Genomic DNA, 16,064 nt, shown 5'->3' with positions numbered 1-16,064 from the left:
TTTCCTCTTGCTTTCATTTTATGAAATTATTAGTTCTGGGAGAACTCATGGTTATTCAGTGGTCACCTGTTGGATTCGTGCCCGGCGTAAAACAACTTATTAACGCTATAGCAGTGGTGGGTGTCTCCGAATCAAGCGCTGACATTCGCGGTACCGGCTTATGGAAGCTCTCCATCTACGGCAGTAAGAATGACGATGGGGCTGGTGAACAATTCCAGCGATATGATCAAATGCTTTCTCCGAGTCTACAAGCTCAGCCTTTGATAGCAAGTCAGAGTCTGGATTTCCTACCAAACCTCAACATGACATTTCTAGCTTTTGTTGGCGCCAAAGGGTTGCTTGATGTCTCTGAAATTGGTTGTGATAGAGAATTCCGATTTGTTTGTTTTGATTTCAAGAAAGGTGATCATGCTCATCCAGATTTCATCTTTAAGTCCGGTCAAGAAGATCCATCTAAGGTTACCTCCTGTAGTGACTCTTGTAACCAACAAGAGGGTAAGTATTTATTAAACATTCTATTACCTCCACGACCCATTATTCAAAATCGCGCACTGTGATTTGTTGAAACGCGTCACGTGAAAGCCCGTTAATTAGCAATAAAGTGGCCAGGGCAATGAACTTTATGTTCTTCTCGCATCACAGCGCACATCAAAGCGCGATGCAGTATATTAGCGTCGTTACGCATTCTACGCAAAGCATTACGCTTGGTTACGCGTTCTGCAATACTCGCTATCACTTACGCTTTGGCTACGCGTAGGCTCTCCACCTTGAGGTAAACAACTTGAAATATTTGGGTAAAAAATGTGATATTTTCTCTTTAAATTGCACTATTTTGTGGTAATAGAATAGAAATAAAGGGTGCAGCATTATCCTTTACACGCAAATAATGTGTCCTCGGCAGTAAAACGTTTAAATAATGGGTTCGGCTCACCCATTATTTACATTTTTACTGTCTCGGACACATTATTTTCGTGATAAAGGATAATGCATTACCCTTTATTTCTTAAATATTACTTAAGGGATAAAATCAAAATTCGACCGGCGATTGTCCGCCGGTTCCGTCCGGTTACTATTATTCTAAACAATGGCAACCGGACGGAACCGGAAGGAACCGCCGGTCAACCGCCGGTCGAGTTTTGATTTTATCCCTAAGTTCATCGCCCGAAGCACTCTCTCTAGTGAAAAATAGTTTCTTTCTATATAGTGTTTCAAAACGTTATATATTTTGTCGTCGGATGATCAGATGCTTTTTTGTTTTGACATGGACTGTTCCAGTTGAAATCCATACACCACTGGAGTCATCCATTCCCAAACTCAATTTGAAATTCAATCTCCCTGTGTGGAACCCATGTGTGGAACATTAAGTTTATGTCTTCCATAGGGGATATATGGATTTCAATTTCGAAAGGCCATTACAAATTAGTTCGCACAGTACCAATATATAGAAAGACAAGAACCTGTTTTCAGTATAATTACATAATTCCTTTTTTTTTATTGTTCTCAAAAGGAACCGCTGTTGTTAGGAGATTTGGTGTCTCTTTGGAAGCCGTCGACGCTGTGGAACATGCTGTGGAAGGACCATCTGATGATGCAATAGAGTACTTCTCTCTCAATGTAACCATTGGTGCTTCAAAGGCCAGTGCCAATATTAATGGTACAGGATTGTGGAAAATCTCGATATATGGTAGCCACGACAGCGACGGTGCGGGAAAGAAGTTTCTGCATGTTGATCAAATGTTGTCTGGTACACAACAAGCACAGCCTTTACTCAGTGGCCAAAACCTTACGTTTACTGACCTTCGAGGTAGATTTGATCATGATGCTTTTGGTTGCGACAAAACACTCAGATACGTGTGTTTTGAGTTCACCAAGGGTGACAACCCAGAACCAGACTTCAACTTTACCTCACTTCAAGAAGATTCTTCTAAACTACTCGTGTGTAGTGACACCTGTGAGCAAGAAGAAGGTAAGGGTGGCTGGTGTCACATGTGTAGAATTGACTAATCAAATAATGTTAAAGTAATGATACAATGTATGTAGTAATAAATTGAGCATGGGCATCAATGGTCTTTTGACTTACAAGTTATTATTATAGGGTCCACAATTTATAAGGTCCCCCTAATACTTTTTAAAATAAATCGAAAAATATTTTACGAAATGCAAAAATGTAAAAAGGTATGCATAGCCCTATTTGTTTTACACATGCGGACCAATTTACGGCGTCACATATCATTGCGTTCAGTCACAATGGCTAATTGTGTGAGAAAAGAGGCCGTTTTAAAAGTGGCACCAGAGTCCATAGCAGTCAGGTTTTCTTTAACAAACACATGAATAGACCTGGCCGACTGTATTGTTTGAGAGCTGACTCCTATGGACTCAGATGCAACTTTTAACACTCTTCAAAACGGTCTCTTTATTTACATAATGAACCATTGTGACTGAACGCAATGACGTGTGACGCTATAATTTGGTCCATATGTGTAAAACAAATAAGGCTACCCATACCTGTTTAAACGCTTACATTTCGTCATTATATATTTTTGATTTATTTTAAAAAGTACTTAGGGGGAACTTATAAGTTGTGCACCTATAGAAGGATGTACCAATTCACGTTTATTAATTTCCGTAAATATAAAAAAACAAGTATCGTAATAATTGGGTGAGCAGTTTTTAAATACACATGATGTAATAGCAAAACGAACACATATAATTTTTCTTCCACATCTTTTCTAGAATGCGGATATTTTCTTAACGGCTCTCGTCAAATTAGAATTTTAGAAATAACGGTCCTTAATATGATATCTATTTAATCCCTTGCATATCCATTCCCTATTTAGGTACAGCAGTTGCTCGCTCAATTGCGTTGAATCTGTCAATATCCGAACTAAAGTCTGGCGAAAACGTTTCGTTCACTACCAACGTGACCATCGGATTTTCCAAAGCAAGTGCTAGTATAAATGGCTCTGGATTGTGGAAGTTAACAATGTATGGTAGCAAACACGCTGATTGCACTGGCGAAAAGTTCCAACCAATTGACCAACTATTATCAGAAACCCATCAAGCGCAACCTGTCGTGAGCGGGAAAGAAGTGACCTTCTTTGATATCAACGGGAAATTCGACTTTGCAGCAGTCGGTTGTGACGAAGAATTTGGATATCTATGCTTCGATTTCATGAAGGGAGATCAACCTAAGCCAGATTTCATCTTCCGATCTTTAAATAAGAATGACACATCGAGAATTTACTTGTGCACTGATAGGTGTGCATCACTAAAAGGTAGGTGTAGTATAAATCTCACCAAATTTAGCATTGGCAATGAGCAGGGGGTGTCCAAAACGAAGGGGCGGCGGAAGAAGAAGGGCGGCAAAAAGAAAAAGGAAGGGGCGGCGGAAGAAGAAGGGTGGCATAAAGAATTATTTAAGAAAAAAGAGCGGAAAAATTTGAAAAAGTATAAAAAATTGTGAAAATATGGTACTCTATATCAAAATGTGTTGCTTTTAGGACGCTAGCGGTATAATCCTTTTTTTTTTTTTGCTCTTCACTTTTTCAAACCACCGAAAAAAATTGGGTCATCCTTTTCGGGCTGTTGAGGAAGGGGCGGCAAAATTGGATTTTCTTCAGTTCCCCCGGGGTAGGAGCGGCCACGGTACGCCACTGAAAGTGTTTGTTCATTTTGAACAATTCTGAAGAAAAATGAGATGTTTAACTCACATCTTCAGTTTCATCAGACTGGCAACCAATCACATCTTACTGTTTCCTTTTATAGGCGACAGGAACCACCGTAGAGGGCGTGATGGTCAAAGATGCTGTTGAGTGCGTAGGCCCCTCGTTCTTGTTTAGATCCTGTCGCTTCTACAAATCAATCCATCAATTCAGAGGATAGGACTCTAAAGTCATTGATCGTGAAGCTGACAGGACTAACAGGTGGTTCAAAGAAGCCATTTCGATCCGCGGAAAAGAACATGGACGAGGGGCCTACGCACTCAACAACATCTTTGACCAACTCATCACGCCCACTTCGGCAGTTCCTGACGCCTATAAAAGGAAACAGTCAGATGTGACTGGTTGCCAGTCTGATTGAACCACTTGTGTAGTGGTAAAACTTTACTAAAATGTTAGTTAGACATCTTCATTTTGTGGAACACAATCCACAGCAGAGTGTGTGTTTCTTTTACGTTAAATCGGATTATTTATGAGGTATTTATTGCAATGCGCAATGGGAGATTTTCATCGGGGATGTTGGTGATAAGTTAGTGTTGTGGTTAGATATTTTGTCCAAACATTGTTCAAAAATCAAATGTTCGTATTTTTGAATGGCCGTGAATACCATGCAAATAACAAGACCGAACGAAAGCAATTGAATAAGGGTAAATCTCACATTTTGGTCAATATTTGAGACGTTTGTCCGTGAGGACAATTGTAAGTTGCAGCTACATGGAATTTAAATGGAACTGTATTATTCTTGATTATTATTTGCCATCTGCTATCACAAAATGAGCATAAAGTTGACAAAATAATTTCTGAGATTTAAAATTCTTACTTTATACCCTTTAAAATTATACCAAACATGTTAGGATGGCTCCTTGTCTTCATTTTTTTTTTAAACTGAAACGTTTATAAAAGTGACCCTATACGATGCCTATGACCTTTTGTACATTGCTTTTATAAATGTTTTGGATATCGGTATTTGCTTTAATTGTTGGTAACCGTAGCAATATTGTCACCAAGTGGTCATACAATTCACTTTAAACAGATAAACTAGAAATGGCTGTAGTCCAACGTCTACAATCCAGTATTGAAGCAACCGGTATTTTGCCAGGGAAGAAAGACCAATTTACTCTCAACGTGACCGCGATCTTTTCTGAAGTGAGTATTGACGTCCGTGGCACTGGTTTGTGGAAGCTTTCCATGTATGGTAGCAAAAATAATGATGGTACAGGCGAGCAGTTTGATCGAATCGACCAATTGCTATCTAGAAGCCAACAAGACATGCCTTTAGTAAATGGAGAAGCCCTCGACTTTGTGCACATGAAAGGAGAATTGGAGATCTCCGCCATTGGCTGCGATAAGGCATTTAGATATCTGTGTTTGGATTTCGCGAAAGGCGATAGACCCACACCTGACTTCAGTTTTATGTCTTTGCAATCTGACGGAAGCAAAGTGACTGCGTGTTATGATAGATGCCCTAAACAAGAAGGTAATGGAGGAACGAATTTTCTATCATAAATTTTAAAGTATTTTAATCAATGTAAATAAATAAATGTTTGTATTTATACAGCGCCTTTCGCATGTGCACATGTATCAAAGCGCTTTACATTGATTCCGCTGTCGTTAGAATATGTCAGCTGCCATACAATGCCCAAGGTATGCTCATACCTTTGGGCGGCGCTCAATGGACAATATTCGTAACAGCTCCACATTTCACCCCTGGGTAGAGAGAGGCAAGTAAGGTAAAGTGCCTTGCCCAAGAGCACAAAACGATGGCACCGCCGGGTCCCGAACCCACCGATTGCAAGGCAGAGCCCGTGCCGCTGTGCCACCGTGCCCTTACGGCAATGCCACCGTAACCTTCAGTGTTGTAACAAGATATTTCACAAACTCAAAGCAATGGTTAAAAGGACAACACAATTACTAAAACAAATGTCCTTAACACCGACAAAAATGTAATAATCTGTATGGTTGTTTGCTTTAGAAACGCTGATGCAAACTGGTTTCATTCTGGTCGCTGATTTGGTGGGAGCTATTCATGTCGCACCATTGGACACGCTGAGTGGGACATTAAGTTTTCAGTCTCTTCCGCTTGGCACTCTGGGCATTCCTGTGGCCGTTGACTTTGATCCTGTACACAAGAAGGTTTATTGGACGGATGTGTTCTTTGACGCTATCAGTCGATGTTCTCTCGATGGCTCTAACAAAGAACTGGTCTTGGACCTTGGGACCGGGTCAAGTAAGTAATTCTGATACCAAGGATCTGATGTAAAATGTTTCCAGCAATAGCTGCCAGGTGTTTTATCTTGACACAAAAAATCCTTCTGCTGTATCCGTCTTGTTTTACCAGTGTTTACAATGTGTAACACGACCGTGCTGAGAACGACGTCTTTGGCGAGTCCGAGTCCTGAATCGTAAAAGTAAAGATTTTAGGGTAACTGTGGCTGTGCCACGCTCCTCTGTTGCTGAAATCATATCCGTACCCTACCAGTGTTGAAGACTTAAGACTCTATAAGTGACACTCGTGTCTATATTTGCCTACCACAGCTGCTGACGGACTTGCCATAGATAAGGTTCATCGGATGCTATACTGGACAGATGCTACTCTCCATACCATTGAAAAAGCCAACCTCGATGGAACCCAGCGTTCTGTAGTCTTGAATAGTCCCAAACCGCGTGCCATAGTTGTTGACTCAACCAACAGGTAGGCAAATAAGTACCGTTGTATATAATTCGTTCTTATCTTAGCAAATACTCATTATAACTAATATTTTCAATAACCTTGTCAACTCATATACACACGTAAACTTATAATAGTCGGCTTTTTTTTTATTACCAAAGACGGCTGTTTTGGACGGACTGGGGAGACGCGCCAAAAATTGAAAGGGCCAATACAGATGGAACCAGTAGAGTGACCTTAGTGGACACTGATCTGAAGTGGCCGAATGGATTGACCATTGACTATTCTGGTAATGATCAGTTTAAATTATTCTGAATAATTATGATTTAAATCATCACCGCTGCGATTTCCCGCTCAAAATGATAAGCAGACTTCACAAGAGGGGCACCCGTCATTCTCCAAGAGGGGCACCCGTCATTCTCCAAGAGGGTCACCCGTCATTCTCCAAGACGTTCTCTGCAGCAGTGATTTAGCTGCGACACTTGGCTAATCCGTTAAATTTGTACTACTGTTTTGCAGTAAATCTTTGACGAGCGCGACTACCGCAATACCGTGATGTTGCAAATTTGGAGCTAACAACGCGTACGTCGCCCAGTTCATTCATAAATTTCCACTCGGCAACAGCAGATCGCCTCAGCATCCAATCAGAAACAAGTGCGTCCAACGCAGTAAATCGCTTAAATACGCGTTCGTCAAAGGTTTACTGCAATTGATTATAGTTTGAAACGGGTCTAACCCGAATTAACTTATTTATGTATTTACTGTAGGAGGACGTATGTACTGGTGTGAAGCGGGACTAAACCGAATAGAATCCACGGATCTGAATGGAATGAACCGTATTGTTCATCTGAACACTATTGTGGATATTCATCCATTTGGTATCGGCATATTCCAGGACACGATCCTATGCTCTGATTGGCGGTTTACTAAATTGTTGCAAGTTGATGTCACTTCTGGTCATGCTAGCCTTGTTGGGTCATCTGTGTTTACGCGTGCTGGTGGTATGCACGTACAAAACGGTAAACTGATTATGTCATTTGCTTATGTTAGTTACATAATAATTCCCAGCGGGACAGAGAGAGTTAGCACCCTACTCTTCTCGTAACCCACTGCGAGCTACATATACATGTATGGCTCTTTTGTACATGTTCCCTTTGAAGGACGGAATTCTGTCAAGGTTCATATACCCGACTCTAAAATTGTATACACCATGGAGAGAGCTAACGTCTGTAATATAATATAGCCTATTACAATGCTGCTAACTTTTTTCAGAGAGTTTTTCATCGCCGGAATCGGACTCAGGACCTTATGCACCAGAAGCGAGAATTCGAACCACTGAGTGACGCTTTCCCAAGATTTTCTCTTTTAGTTTCAAGTAAAAGAGCTGCATGACACAGTGGCAAAGGGCTTTGACTCTAGTGGAAGAGTTCTCGGCTCCGATTCCCGGTGGAGACAAAAATCACTAACAATTATCCACTCCTTCCACTACTGCATTGCAGTTGGGATGCAGATTTTCAATGCATGACAAAAACCTCGCAGCCAGTTCCGTAATGCCTGGTTGTTCATATAATGTTGACAATTTGAGAACATTGCCTGGCATTGGATGATTTGTCTAGGTTAAAATAATTAAGTAAATTATGTATGATGCAAACAGGAAAGCGTCGAGACGTTTTGTTATTTATAGTACGTTGTGACATATTTTATAATTTTCTACTACTTCAACAGGTTTCGCGCCAAGGACACGTCGAAGTAAACAACAGAGTGAGTACCAATATTTTGTCAAAAGTATTGGGTTTTTCTGAAAATAAATAGGCCAGATTTCGATTATTGGTGAAATATTGGACATATCACTTATATCAGCATAATATCGTGTGTGATGTAATTTAACTGGAAAGAAAAAGACCAAGGTACACCAACTTGATGTGGGGAAACAAGTAAAATACAGACTAGACGGTACGCAGAGGGGGGGGGGGATAAAAACTGTAAACGTTGCAACAATTTAGTTAGTTGATGTCATTCAGTTAGGTTAACAGTAAAAACTATGATAATTGCAATATAATCTTGTTTCCTAAAATGTGTGTAATAATAATGATGATAATAATAATAACCAATGACAACAACAATGACAATAATAATAATTAGATAATTAAGAAAAAACCTTAAACTTGTTTCATTGTCATTAATTTTTATAGGTGATGGACCATTTGCCCAATGTCATGACATCGTCAACCCTGCAGAATTTTTCAGTCACTGCACTTTCGACTGGTGCGCTTCTCAGAGCATGTCCCGGATGTGTGAGGATGTTGCCGCATATGCTAAAGCATGTCAAGACCACGGCGTCGACGTTGGAAATTGGCGTGAGGCAACCGTATGTGGTACGATAAATAAGAATAAAATACATGTAGGCATTTGGAGGGAGGGGGGGGACTTTTGTGGGACATAAGAGTACATCAGACATATACGGAGAATGTCCTTCTGATACCAAATAATTTAGATTTTTTTTTATATTCGCGATAAATTGATATTTTCAAATAGTCCTCGAAGTACACTTTATCAATCTAATGATATGTACTTAAAGTATATGTAGCTGGGATGAAAGGTCGGAGATCAATTGAACATTTTGAACTTTCGTATTGAAAATATGGATTTTTTCCCCCAAAATACCAACAACAAAAAATGTCTTTTTGGAAAATAAAAATGTGGGTGAGAGTCCGGGTGCGAGTCTTATACAGGGTGTGTTCTTGAGGTCATTCTGCTGCTGCTGCGTTGCCATAGTCCTCATAGAACCGTCGGCATTCTCTTGCGTGCTTTCTCTCTTGCCACAGCCATTCCACCATTAGTCCACATTCTGATGTTATCAATCCATCCTGTTTTCCTTCGACCTGGCCTGGCTTTTCCTTCTACTTCTCCTTCTATCGTTATCTGAACAATGCTATCTGGACGTCGCTTCCAATGACCATACAGGGATATCTTTCTTTTCTTCAGCTGACTGAGCAGACCTTGTTTCTCTGTTATGCCCACTTTCTGACGAATCCATGCATTGGTTTTCCTATCTTTCCAGCTGACCTGAAGCATTCTGCGCCATACCCACAGCTCAAACGACTCGATCTTCTTGATATCGCTTTGTTTTAGAGTCCAACTTTCTGCACCATACAGGGCTATACTCCAGACAAGGGGTCTCACCAGTTGTTTCTTCAGCTTCAGGCTGATCGCTTTAGCCTTCCATAATCCTAATAATTGGCTGGTGGCATCTCTGGCAATTGCTAGTCGAGCATTGATCTCCGGTGTAGAGTCTGCATCACACCCTACCATTGAGCCAAGGTATTTGAACCTTTCGACCTGCTTGATTGGCTTTCCACCCAGGGAGATTGTCTCTTTGCTACCATGGGTCATAACATGGGTTTTGGCTGCGTTGATATGGAGACCAAAGGTGTGACTGTACCTCTCCAACTCGACTGCTTGCTTCTCAAGTTCTGCCTTCGTGCATGCTATGAGTGTGGTATCATCTGCATAGCGAATATTCCATATTGCTCTTCCACCGACAATTCATCGCAACCTTAATGTGTCTATTTTTTTCTTACAGAGAACATTGCATGGCGTTAGATAAGAAGATGGGCTAATAGAACCGAAGACCGGGACCGAAGACCATTTTATTATACTTCTTAAAGAGCAATGTACGTTTAATTAGGGTATTTCGTGATTCTATCATCCTCTTTGTATGCTGTATGTTGTGGTTCAATAGATTTCCACGAAAAAGCTTACTTCCTAACTTTTAGTCGATTCGGAAATTTAATTTACAAGATAAATAAGCTACGCATAAATGTATGTATTATATGGTGTTCCATATTAAAAATGTGTTGTAAAGCAGTATTCAGAATTTTTATTGTACGTAAAATATTGTATGCAATCGATAATATATTTCTGCAAGATGTTGTATGTAACATATTTTTTATTTTTCGTCATCAAACGATCGTTAGAACTTAAACATTACTGGAAATAGAATGGCAATAAATTATATGTTACATACAATATTGTACGTACAATACTCGGAGTCTGTGGAGCGCTTAATCGTCAGCCTTTGTCAAAGGACTGAATTTGCAAGAAAGATTAAATGCCCACACACACATTATGAGTCCTTGCCAAACACAAAAAATGTTTTTAAAACGTTGCAAACGCGTTTTGATTTTCATCGGAACGTTTTAATAACATTTAAATGTCGGTTATGAAAACATTTTGAAAAACGTTTTATATGAAAAAAAAAAATCATAATGTTTATGGCAAATGTACTTACAAAATATTTCGTTAACATTTATAACATTATGTTAGAATTAGAATGTTTTGCATCAAGTTTTCACAAATGTTTTATAAATGTTTATTAAAACGTTTTAATATAACTCGACATTTAAAACGTTTTCTGTCAAACGTTTTGTGTTTGCTGGGTTACTTTCTAATGGTATAATCATCTTGAATTTCTTGGAGTAAATCGGGGGATGAAGTTTTGGATCACGAAGTGCCCTTAAAAGTGTTAATTAAATAATTACCCAGAATTGACATTAAAGCGGCAAATCGCGCTGGACTTAAAGCAAGCACCCAAGAGTAATATACATACTTGGTCACCTATACGCTTCACACACCCACCCCGGCCCTGAACATTACTAACACGCCAAATAGCCCCAACACGCGGCCACATCCATACCCACAAAGCCATGAATCACATGTTGACGTTTCACATCAAAATCAGATTAATTGACAAATAGACACAGTAAATCACACGAAAGGCAGTGTAATTACAAAACATCGAACAAACCTTTAAATGCCATTTTTGTATTCACATTTGTATAAGTTGGCAAAATAAAGTTGCATCGTGCCGAATGAGATATCAAAATACGCAGAAAAAAAAATCGCCATCTATAGAGGTTATCCACTTCACTCATATGTGCTTCTAACAAAAGGCGCTGGTTCCCGTAGTATTCCTCATTAAAACCAATTCAATCCACGACCTCGGAGTTACCTGCATGACTTTGGCGGGTTATTTTGAAACAGTCATGGTTGCACATGCAGGTTCCACTTTTGAAAGTCCTATTGAAACAAGGACAGCTTATAGAACACGGATAACCTCTATTGACGATATTTCGTTTGGTATTTTAGGTTCAGGCGACGAAAAAAAAAAGTTCTACCTTTGAAGTAAGGTTGGTCGGGCAAAAAGCGGCTGACTTTATATGATTTAAAGCAACATTAAAAAAAAAAAAAGATCTCCAAAACGCAAATTCTGGGTCGATCAGGCCCGTAGAACAGGATATTTTTCGTCGCTATAGTGTATATGTTTACATTTGATAGTGATGATGATTCGCGATAGTGAGGTTTCTGTTTTTGCTATAAGTAGGACATATTTTTGTTTGATTGGCGTAGCGGGCTAACATGATCTTACTGACTTGTTTCTAAAAGGATAAATGCTTACAACACCAAAACAAATGTATTTTTGTAATACCCCCTCAAAAAGAAAAAGAAAAAAGAAAAAACTCAACTTAGAATTGGGAAGTAATATACATTTTAGTAGCATGGATTTTCAAGAATAATCTATATAAATAAAAAAATAGTAAATTAATATATTAATTAATTAATTAATATTAAGGTTATTCCTGTTAGTTTTAAAGATTTCAAAAATTACAAGTCGAGGAGAAACATTAGTTCTGATCCGAAATGTCAAGTATTAATATAAGGGTTGTCTAGCAGTATGCTTCGACTATATTTATAAATACGTTTTAATAAAATACGCACGTGATCCATGGGCACGACATACTAAGACCAGCAAGCGTGACCAAATCCTCATGCATTGACCACTATGCAGAAAAGGATAGGAACTCTGTAAATAAATATCATCAAATTTAAGTATTAATTGAATAGCAAAATTATTACACATGGGGGGAGGTCCGAATTTTTGTTTTCAAAAATTACATTTTGAAAGTATTTGATGTTGGCAAAATATTCAACGACGAAACGTTTATAATATAGTCACAAAGTTGAACAAAATAGACTATTTTGCTGCATGTTGTTCCGCCTTTGCATTCAAATGTATAGGAAGACCACCCGATATGTCACTTCGAGACTGTTATGACAGCGCGGAGGTGGTCACGTGTGTATTTATAAAAACGTATTTATAAATATAGTCGAAGCATACTGTTTATAGTGTTACGCCTGCCAATGAATCAACTTTTTAACGCCTAGTTTAGTAGCTATGCAAATAAAAGCAATGCCAATAATGAATACCGTATGTAGTTTTTGTCCTCATTTGTCTAGTATTATTAGGCTACACTTAATATAAAATTAAAATAGTCCGACAAGGGGGACCTTCGTTTGTCTGCCATCCAACCAAGCACACAAGTCAGAAGACACGGAAGCCAAATTTCGGTGCTCGGTTTTGGGAAAGCACTCTAATATTCAGTCTGTATGTCGCTGAACCCATACTCGTAATCAATCTATAGGAGACTGAATATACGGCAGTAAATAGCGGCCTCTGTTGGTAAACATTCACTTTAGTAAGTATTTTCAACGGAATTAATAAATATTTGAGTTCATATGTGACACTATAAAATTTAAAAAGCAGAAGTTTGGTAAGTTATAAACTGATATGAGATATGGGGCTGAACCCAAACCTCCACGTGGTGTCGGATGGGTAACGCTAACTTGGGCAATGGGGAACAGCTCGTAGACAGTACGTGTACAACCTAGTCCTACGAAAAGATATTTTAACGATTAGAACATTAATCTAAAGTGAAACACTTCAGGAATATGGTGTTTTGATGCTATGTCACAATCATTATGATACATGGTGCACACATTGCATCAGTGTAGTGAATTATTCTAACAGAGGAGATACTTGAGCATAAGCAAACATCTCAAAACAAGTAACTGACCCCCATTGAATAATGACAATTATTCAAAAACGGATGATTGTATTACAAATATGTAAAATGTGTTGGAAGCAGAATTAATTTCTGCACATTTTGAAACCATAATTTGTAGTAATTGACTAAATATTGACGTCACAGTGTACAATTACATCAATGTAGTCCAAGATTTGAAAGTTGCAGTAAATTCTATTGATTTTGCATTCAGTGTAATGGAAGGAAATCTGTGTGATAGGTATGAATGGTTGGGGAATCGATCTAGAGACCTGTTCCTCTGTCATCTTAAGTTATCTTAGAACTGTCCTGCAGCATGGCTGCCATTTCAATTGTTATCCCGTTCCGTTAGTTACTTTTTTGAGATGTTTATAATATTAATCTACGATTCTTTGATATCATGTAAAACTGTGACATTTTAATGTAAAGTTAAACAAAGATGGCGCTATTTATCTTAAATCTTTTTTGAATCGTTACAAGGGGTATACACTTGTATAATGGTATTGAAACATCAGGAAAAAGACTAACAAATGGGAAGGAAATGTAAGAAATAACCTCATATTAATTGGCTAATTCAAATTTAAAGTATATGTATATAGCGCCCTCAATTTGCACTCAAATATACAATTTATAGAATAAAAATTACCACAAAAAAGCAGAAAAAGATGACAAATTTGATAAAAAGAAAGGAAAATCTGAGTTAAAAATAGCTCAAAATGCATGTATGTATTAGTGTGATAGCTGTTGGTATTGTAAAGGTCTAGAACTGAAAATTATGTAATGTTTTCATGCATAAATGATTACACCAAACAGCCGTGATTTGTAGTTACCTTTCTACTCAAATTATCAGCATTATTTTGAGTATACAGTACCGTAGACTATGTAAAATGTGGCAGCTTTGGTTTGCTGGAGTAATTTTGGCAGGTTGCGACTTCCACTTTTAAACTGCCATTAACTTTCCAATGCTTCTGTCATTAAATTAAGTATCATCTTGTTCAAAAACGTTCACAATAATGACACAAATGCATTCTTGGAACCTACCGTGCCGTACTATTGGCTTCCGTAGCAAAATGATGGCGCAAACTGTCCTGATTGTAAATTTTGCATCAAAATTAGCAACGAATATTTATGAGCGAGGCTGAATTGTCCAATAAATCTACAGAGGTCAAATGTCAAAGATACGTCATGATTTACGCTTCTAAACTACTAGCACGACTCTGCATGCCACTCACAATGCTAGTATTTTTTATCAAATTAATTTATCTGTTGAAAATAAATACAGTCAAATTCCGTCTCCAAGCATATGCCTCTGAATATGTGCGTTTTTTTAACGAAAGAGGCGAAAGGCAGGTACCCTTCACAAAACATTACTGTAGATTGGTCTTACAATAATACATTTTTATACAGCCGACTGTATCAGTAACATAGTTGCTTTTTAGGAGAATGTCTACCTTTCGTCAAAAACACTTCTTTAGAGGCATATGCGTGTGGCATGTAGAGCAAAGAGCGGTTGGAAATAGTAGCGATCTTGCACTTCCACGTGTTTGCCCGTGTATCTATCTCCTTAACGTCTTCGTCCCGGTCTTCGTCGAGTGATGTTGCAGCACATTTTCTGTATTCATTAGACTTGAATGACGACATCAGGGCTACATTATCTGCATATAGGATGGATGGATTTGTAAGTCGTCAATGAAGATAATAATCAGAAGAGTTCCAAGGATGGGGCCTTGGGGACACCATCATTTATATTTTTTCCAGGTAATGAGATCCCAAGGAGTGGGGGTAGTTGGGCACTCCCCTGGTAGGATTCTCACATCTATTGATAAGGCCAATATAATTATGTCTGTTACACCCCACCCACCCCAAATACCCACACCGCCTCGAGCTGTAGCTCTGTTAGCGACCAAAAAAGGTCTATAATGAAATGAATGAGATAAAAAGACTAGTTCGCGTCTTAAATTCTGACAACAAGTCAGAAAATGCCGTACTGCGCATGTCGGCAACCAATCACGGCGCGCCTTTGCCCTGACGTCAGTCGCGATTGAGTCTCTTTATCTCTGTCTTTTATAATAGTTACATTAGTTTTCCATAATATGCCTCCCTTTTTCATTCATAATTCTTCTTCACGCCCCTACTTTCACGACCTTTTTCTTTAATAATTCTTCTTGCCAAAAGAACAAACTAATGGAGTTTTAAAACAAGTTAACATTGGTTGATAACAAATGTTTGACCATTTTCAAATTATTTGAAATTTTTAAAGAAAGGTGGACGCAAATTTTGAAAATTAGACACCGCATTTTCACCAAACTGTCTGTATTTTAATAGTTTTTAAAATTGAATGAATGGTGACGTTCATATCCTAGGTAGATTCAATGCATATTGAGCGTCTCCATTCACTAACATTTTAAGCTATTAAAGTAACGACAGTCTGGTAATAGGTGTCAACTTTTCAAATTTCGTGTCCACATTTTTCAAAATAATTTTAAAAGTCTTTGTTACCAACGATTGTTAACTTATTGGAACTAGTTTGGATTTTTTGAGACCCCAAAATTGTACAAACAAACAAACGAACAAACAAACAGACAAAAAAACAAACAAAAAAAACAATGCAGGCGGGACGGCTTCAAAAAGGATAATGAGCGGGGACGAGAAACATGTTGTCGTTGTTTTTTTTAAATATTTTTTTTTACTTGGCCTTATATGGAATATAAGAGTTTTAATCTAAGAGCTCAAAAATCCCTTATTTTCTAATCTATTAGATTGAATATTTCTATT

General features: G+C 38.3%; 1 protein-coding gene across 1 annotated transcript; it reads left to right on the top strand.

Moving 5' to 3' along the window:
• Nucleotides 1–37: 37 nt before the first annotated feature.
• On the top strand, nucleotides 38–10,195 carry LOC140146377 (uncharacterized). The gene is made up of 11 exons (XM_072168206.1): nucleotides 38–495; nucleotides 1,508–1,966; nucleotides 2,838–3,275; nucleotides 4,753–5,196; nucleotides 5,692–5,946; nucleotides 6,255–6,411; nucleotides 6,549–6,676; nucleotides 7,155–7,406; nucleotides 8,113–8,148; nucleotides 8,580–8,762; nucleotides 9,971–10,195. Exons 1-11 carry the CDS (start codon nucleotides 48–50, stop codon nucleotides 9,988–9,990), a joined length of 2,820 nt encoding a protein of 939 aa, XP_072024307.1. The 5' UTR covers nucleotides 38–47; the 3' UTR covers nucleotides 9,991–10,195.
• The last annotated feature ends 5,869 nt before the right edge of the window (nucleotides 10,196–16,064 follow it).

Source organism: Amphiura filiformis, chromosome 2 (genome assembly GCF_039555335.1).
Source record: "Amphiura filiformis chromosome 2, Afil_fr2py, whole genome shotgun sequence".
NCBI classification, from domain to species: Eukaryota; Metazoa; Echinodermata; class Ophiuroidea; order Amphilepidida; family Amphiuridae; genus Amphiura; species Amphiura filiformis.
Note: the sequence above shows the minus strand (reverse complement) of the source record. Positions and strands in the feature narration are given on the sequence as shown.

Excerpts from the sequence above, each read along its gene's own strand:
- LOC140146377 (XM_072168206.1), top strand. The coding sequence starts at position 48 with ATGGTTATTCAGTGGTCACCTGTTGGATTCGTGCCCGGCGTAAAACAA. Across the intron at positions 5,197-5,691 it reads TAGATGCCCTAAACAAGAAG|AAACGCTGATGCAAACTGGT; the intron begins GTAATGGAGGAA and ends TGTTTGCTTTAG. Across the intron at positions 5,947-6,254 it reads GGACCTTGGGACCGGGTCAA|CTGCTGACGGACTTGCCATA; the intron begins GTAAGTAATTCT and ends TGCCTACCACAG.